Source organism: Mastomys coucha, chromosome X (assembly GCF_008632895.1).
Source record: "Mastomys coucha isolate ucsf_1 chromosome X, UCSF_Mcou_1, whole genome shotgun sequence".
NCBI classification, from domain to species: Eukaryota; Metazoa; Chordata; class Mammalia; order Rodentia; family Muridae; genus Mastomys; species Mastomys coucha.
In genome coordinates this window covers 46,859,110-46,866,617 of record NC_045030.1, presented here as the reverse complement: position 1 = coordinate 46,866,617, position 7,508 = coordinate 46,859,110, and the positions used below count along the sequence as shown (strand labels likewise).

At 34.5% G+C, this 7,508-nt stretch overlaps 1 protein-coding gene across 1 annotated transcript in view; it reads right to left on the bottom strand.

Moving 5' to 3' along the window:
* Nucleotides 1–7,508, bottom strand: part of Stag2 (stromal antigen 2) — a 124,275-nt gene that overhangs the window by 7,463 nt on the left and 109,304 nt on the right. The window contains exons 23-27 of the mRNA XM_031372636.1: nt 6,753–6,892; nt 5,202–5,303; nt 3,006–3,154; nt 1,815–1,943; nt 3–68 (exon numbers count right to left, since the gene is read on the bottom strand). Coding sequence (XP_031228496.1) covers nt 3–68; nt 1,815–1,943; nt 3,006–3,154; nt 5,202–5,303; nt 6,753–6,892 — 586 coding nt within the window. The remainder of the gene's footprint in view (nt 1–2; nt 69–1,814; nt 1,944–3,005; nt 3,155–5,201; nt 5,304–6,752; nt 6,893–7,508) is intronic.

The following is a 7,508-nucleotide window of genomic DNA, read 5'->3' as shown; positions in this document are numbered from 1 at the left end:
GAGGAAGCCATACATCTTCTCTTCGGAGTGACATCTGAAAGGTCATGAACTTTTCCAAATAAACATACCTTAAAAAGAAGTAGAAAGCATTATCTTTGATGCACAGAATTGCTATCCAAACAAGGTTGCAAAAACGTCAGCCTAATACTCACTACTTATTCTCAGCCTTAGCAGCAAAATGAAGAGAAAATGTCTACTCAAGCCTCACACTAAATGAAATAACCGAGAGTATTCTAGCTTACTATTTGTTAATCATCTGCTATATCCTTGATACTGACAATATGCATGTAAGTTCCCTAAGTACAAAACTTCAGCTTGGTGGAAAATATGTATCTATACTTGGTTTTGTTTTTAATAAAAAATTCTGACATCAAAATATAACTAATGGGGTTGGAGAATTCTGACATCAAATGTAACTAATGGGGTTGGAGAGATAGCTCAGTGGTTAAGAAAACTGACTGTTCTCCCAGAGATCCTGAGTTCAATTCCCAGTAACCACATATAAAGCTAGGCATGCTTGCAAATGTCGTAACTCCAATACTGGGGAGTAGAGACAGGTACATGATTAAAGGTTGGTTGACAACAGGGCTGTGAAACCATGTCTTGGAGAAGAACTACAGTGGCTGTCACAGATGACATGCACCCAAAACAATAAAGCATCCTCCTCAAAAACAAAAACAAAAAAATAAACAAGGAAATCAGTAGCCTTCATGGAAGCAATTCTTGTTTCTCTGCTTCTCTAGCCCTAGGTCTCTACCAGGCTGAGTTTATTTATAAGCCTCATGTACACATTTCAAAATACTAACATACTGTTGTCTGCTTAAGTATCATACTGTAGTTTTATACTTTTTCTATTTGAACTCAGCATTATACTTTTAAAAATCTCTCAGTTTTGAAAATGTTCCATAACCTGAGTAATGTTGGTGCATATTCTAGGAAACAAAGGTTATTTGACATTTTCCATGTTCAAACATTGTAACATTCACTGTTCCTTAACAGTTCTTACTGTATGCATTTCAAGATCTTATAGGGTAGGTACATATGAATGACAAAGTGACTAGGCCTAAAGATAGAAAGAAACTTAACCTTTACTAGGTAATGGCATATAGTTCTAAAACTAATCATGTGTCAATTTTAAGTCACCAATAATGTACATAATGTTCTATTGCTCTATATCTTTGAAACTATTAATGCTTTCAGAGTATTGTTCATTTGTTACATAAGAAATGGTAGTTTAATCTGCATTTCTCTGATTAATAGTAGAAGATTTTTACTTTAATGGTAAAGTCTAGGGTTGGCAAGATGGCCCAGGATTATTAGAAGATATTAAATTGTGGTATTTCTAAGTTTCTACCCCATTATATCTCAAAGAGCTGGGGATGAGGGGAAGAAAAGGTGAGCCTAGAAAGTTATCATTTTAGAAAATTATTTCAGAGAAATTTCCTCTTTAAATAATAATTGGGGAAAGAAACCATTAAAGGAAAAGACAGTTGCTTTGCAGCACAACCACATTTCAAGATAAAGACTAACCTGGGTGAGCCTCATGGATTTTCAATATTACTGTCCTTTAAATGCTACTGTAATTATTCAACAAAGAACTTAAAAAGCACTGAGCTACACAACAATACAGCGAGAAGAACTCACGATACTAAAGTTCAGTATTGTACACAGAATAGTTATAATGCTGAAAAGTTATTAAAACTGATGAGGTGAAGTTTATAAATTAATATAATGCTACAGATATGTATCAGAAAGAAAAGTAAGTGTAAAAAATCATTCTTCAGTTAAGCTGGCCATGTCTTGCAAATACATACACTGTTCTTTTATCTTGTCGGAGCAGTTTAGAAGAAAATTCACTGAGGATATCAAGAAATGCCAAATTTAAAGGTGGATGGCTCTCCCCTTGTGGATTAGGCTCCTTAAAAGCAAATTCTATGCCATCTCTGTAGAGGAAATAAAATAATAATATATTTAAAAAATTAAAAATAAAACTTTATTTAAAATTCAGAATATTATCAAATTATTCTAACACAAAATAACACACATACACACCAGCACCAGTCAGCCATTAGCTAAATATGATTTGCTTTAATCTACACTCTTTTGACCAATTTTTGTAATATAGCCAGACTTTCAACTTGTGATTCTTCTGCTCAGGCCTCCTAAATGCTAGGATTACAGGAATATGCTAAAAAACTCAACATAAAGTATTTACTCAAAAATTCTTTCCCACAAAAATCGCACAAATCCCTGTACATAATGATCAATATATTTCCTATACTTTTTTTTTTCAGAATAGCAAAGTCATTTAGGATTAAGTGAATAATGCCCACTTATAATGTCTTGTTTAAAGTTTAAAAATTAACCTCAGGGCCCATTTTTAACCATACTAATGTCACAATTTAAATATCACAATAGATCAAAATAACAACCAAAATGTAACAGGGTAGAGAAACAATGAAGACAAAACTGGGGGGAAGTACATGAAAAAAAAAATGTAGTTCTTACACGAATTACTCTTATGTACAGCTCTTAAATTTAACCTAAAATTATCACCTATATAGTAAAAGGCATACAACAAAGTGAAGTAAGAGAATAAATTAAAGTTGGAGAGAATTAGATGAATAAAAGCAATAAGTACGTACAATTCCTGTTAAGAGTGCACAAGCAATCCTAGGGCTAACTGGCCAAGCAATACAGAGAGCTTAATTGGTGAGCTCCAGGCCAGGCACAAACCTTGTTTCAAGGAAGATGGATAGCATTCTGAATGATGATATTCGAGTACAGTTTCCACAAGTGGACCCATGTACACACATATATACATATGTATATTTATAAAGGTTCAGGGGGTAGGGGAAGACCACATTTCAATAGGGTTTTAAACTTAGGAGCTTTATAAGCCAATAATAAAACAAGATAATTAGGTATTCCAAACAAAAAGATGGACATAAAATTAAGATTTATGAAAATAGAAGCAATAAATAAAGTATTAGAAGATTGGTTACTTGTGTAGCATGGCAATGGCTTCTCTTGTTTTCAATTGATCAAGTCCAAAAGTTAAAGCAAAACGTCGAGCAAGTTCTTTTATGCCACTAAATGTTGAGGATGATCTATCAAAATTATAGCCATTCTCCTGTATCATCTCATTAAAAAGCTGTTTGGGAAAAAAAAAGAATGCTTAATATTTTTATAGCTATAAATTAACATATTTTAAGCACATTTTCACATTTAAAAAGAAATGATACACTGCATTGATGATACCTGAAACACAAAAAATCATGATACAAATAGGCACAATTGTGTCACAGTTAAAATAGATAAATCATAATTGGTGTCCTAAACTCAATAGGTTACTTTTATCCAAATACCAATCAGCCAATATTAATTGGGTAGGAACACATATAAAAACAAGAAAAGGAAAAATCCAAGGTAAGCTTTAAGACAACTCTGCTATGTTTTTTGGTGCTAGTGATGAATGTGGGGCTGGGTCTTGTGAATTACAGCCACTGTGTTGTTTACCTCCAAGTGATTTAATTTCACACCATAAACTTTCATCATAAAGTAGCAAAAACTTTTGATACCCTCTAACTAAGCAATTCTAAGACTTGATCCAAAATATATAATATTTATGCATAGTGTTATACACAAAATATTTCAGTGATAATTAAAACTTATAAAAGGCATCAAGATCTGCTAAAAATTACAGTCCATCTACAAAATGGAGTATTAGCAACTATTAAAATCCTAAAAATATCTATATAGCAAGAAAAAGAAAATGGTTATTTCAAATAGACAGCTGTACTGCTGTGTAAAATATCATTCACAATGACAAGATGGTAGAACCAACTTAATTGTCCACACATGAATCACATACATATGCTTGCAAACAAACAAAAGGGAGTATTATTTAGCAGTTAAAAGGTAGAAATTAGGTCATATGCAAAAGTATGAATGAATGCAGAAGACAACCAATTAAGCCAGACATAAAAAGCCAAATACCATGAGTGTACTTACTGGAACCTGCCAAATGGAAGCCAGAGATACAGAGAATAAAGTGATTTCTGCCACAAGCTAGGGCAGTGGGACAGAAATAATCAATTATGATTAGGCTCCAGAGATTAACTGTCCACTATGGTGAGTATAGGTAATAGTGACAGAGACACTATAAAGATAAGAAGTGGCTAAGTGGTAGAGCATCTGCCTAACATACAAAGGGCTCTACATTCCACTAAAAAAAAGAACAACAATCACAACAACACACACGGGACACATTCATACATTGTTTTGGCTCCTACATACAAACATCCACAAAAATCCTGTATATTTAAAACTGCTATCCAAGTAACAATGATACAGACCTGTAACTCCAGCTCTTAGGAGGCTGAGGCAAAAGATCAGGCCAACCTAGGCTATATGGTGAGACAAATGCGAGATAGTTTAACGGGTAAAGATCTTTTCAATACATATGATGATCTAAATGTGATTCCCACAATGCATAAGAGAGATGAGGAGAACCAACTCCCCCAAACTGTCCTGTGCTCTTCACATGCACAGTCTGACATTTGTATACAGGTAATCATACAGGAGGCTGGGAAGATGGCTTAGTGAAGAAAGTGCTTAGCATGCAAACCAAAGTTCAAATCCTAACATCCAAATAAAACACAAATGGATGTGGAAGATTGTCTACAATCCTTGGTAAAACAAGCTCTAGGTTCAGGGAAAGATCTCACTTCAGTAAAGAAAAACAATCAAAGGCAATCGTCACGAGTCAGTCTCTGGCCTTCACACTCCTAACTGGACACAGGTATATACATGCATATACATCCATATAAACACACTCCACACAGACACACACCAACAAGCAAAAAACCAATAAGAAAATTGCTTAGAGTGGATTAAAATGATCTTACTGCAAGTTGTGAGGTAATGAGTGAGCTAATTAGCCAGATTCAATCACTTCATGTGTTTGTTTAAACTACATGTAAAACATTCTAAAAATAAAAATAAAAAAATATTTAAAAAAATAAAAAACAAACAAATAAAAAGCATTAAAAAATAACATTCTTTTACTAGTGATGATAAATTATTTTGTATTGCTGCTTTTATGAATTGTCTGTCATGTCCTCTGCCCAGTTACTATTATTACAATTTGATTCCTGAGAGTTAAGTCTGTTAAATAAAGCTGACACTCCAAGTCTCACCTGCTGCAAACTGAGGATGAGGGTCTTAGCACACTGAATTTTGTCAATCTGCCTCGTTTTGCTCATTGTTTCTTTGATGATATCGCCATAATCATTATAATACTGGAAAAAGAAATTGATACATATTAGAACTAAATTTCTCAAAATGATTAGACAATAAGACTAACTTTAGGTTAATTCTACGAGCACAAAGCAAAGCATGTATTTGTACCTTCCAATGACAGGAAATGTATAATATAGTACTGAAGATTTCAGGTCATTTCTAAAATATCTTTAACTTTAAAAATAAAAGTGAACGCCCCAGACTGTTTAAAGAAGGGATGAAATTAAAAAGTTGCTAAGTTATACTGAGTTTCAGAGGTAACAACCTTAAGGACATGTCTTTAAGGACAATAAATATAGTCAGTTACTAATTGTTAATGAGGTAGGAGGTCAACTTACTAATTTGGTTTACAGAAACAAATAGCCTATGAACTATTATGTCTAAAATTTGCATTATTTATTATATATATGTAATTTTTCTAATTTAAAACAATGGTGGTTTTAACACCTATAAAACTACCAAAGATAACAGAGGAATATATAAGAAAAAAATTTACTATTTATTGGTGATATCTCACCAAGTAACTCTGGCTATCCTGCAACTCTCTGTAGACCAGGCTGGCCTCAGACTCAGGAGATCTGCCTGCCTCTGCCTCCTAGGTGCTGGATATGGTAGCAAGAGCTACCATATCCAAATACCATATACACACTACTAATTTCTACCATTTAATAACATTGAAGAGGGGACAGATATAGACATATATAGTATAAAAATCATTCATCATGCCAAATGATGTGACTTTGAAACTACTTTTAAATGATGCTAAACCTCTTTCATATAGTAAAATATTCAAAATAGAAACTTAATTAGGCTTTAACAAATTACATGTATTTTTATTTGTAGAGAAAAAGATACTGGATGTGGTGGCTCAGACCTTTAATCCCAGCATTCTGGAAGCAGATGCAGGTGAGTTCAAAGCCAGCCTTGTCTACACAGTTGAGTTCTAGAACAGACAGAGCTACATACTGAGATTCAAACTCAGATTAGACAAATTAGATACATAAATAAGTTTCTGTATAAGCATGTGGTTTTTTGTGCCAACTTGACACAGGCTGGAGTTATCACAGAGAAGGGAGCTTCAGTTGGGGAAGTGCCTCCATGAGATCCAGCTGTGGGGCATTTTCTCAATTAGTGATCAAGGGGGTAGGGCCCCTTGTGGGTGGTGCCATCCCTAGGCTGGAAGTCTTGGGTTCTATAACAGAGCAGATTGAGCAAGCCAGGGGAAGCAAGCCAGTAAGAAACATCTCTCCATGGCCTCTGCATCAGGTCCTGCTTCCTGACCTGCTTGAGTTCCAGTCCTGACTTCCTCTGGTGATCAACAGCAATGTGGAAGCTAAATAAACCCTTTCCTCCCCAACTTGCTTCATGGTCATGATGCTTTGTGCACAAATAGACACCTTGACTAAGACAGCATGAAATACTATCCCGCTGTATACTTTCAACCTCACCTTCATATACTGCTTGAAGATATCTGCAGCTGTGTTCATCTCCACCACTGTATATACAATTAGCTTACAAAATGCTGCAAGTAAATTTCTCCTCTTATGCAAAGCTTCAATTTTGCTGGCTTCATCCTCTTGCTGACCATCTAGAGGAAGGGATCAAATAATCAATACATCTTGTATTTTAACTTCAACCATACTTTTTAAACATATACTATACATATACTATACATTTGCCCCCTTATTGGAAATTTGAAAAGTGGAAAAGGAAACATTAAAACCAAAACTAAAAGTTGCAACTACTTGAATAATATATACTATATTTTTGAGATATCATGGAAAAGGAACAATAAGTAAGAAGTGATCATTCACAAAGTTAAACTCATCTAATGCATTCTTATACTTTCCCAACAGAACAATTTGTCAAAAAGACCTGCATATTCAAAAAACAGGTAAAATTTCCATCGGTAAAAGCAAATTAATCTCAGAAAAATTCCTATCATTTCCAAAGGTGATGTCACCCCCATTTTATCTCTGATTCTTTCTCATACATTCTTATTTACGCAGGATTTCACTGTATTGTCATGACTAGCGTAGGTCTCCAAGCAGTCCTCAAACTCAAGAGATTAGACTCCCTCTACCTCCACTGCACCCGTACCCATAGACTGGAGGAGCAGACAAAGTCCAGAGTGTGCCAGCTAGCCTGATACTGCAAAGGTGAACATGGATACAGTCTCAAGGTGTGAGAACTGTATGTATCTG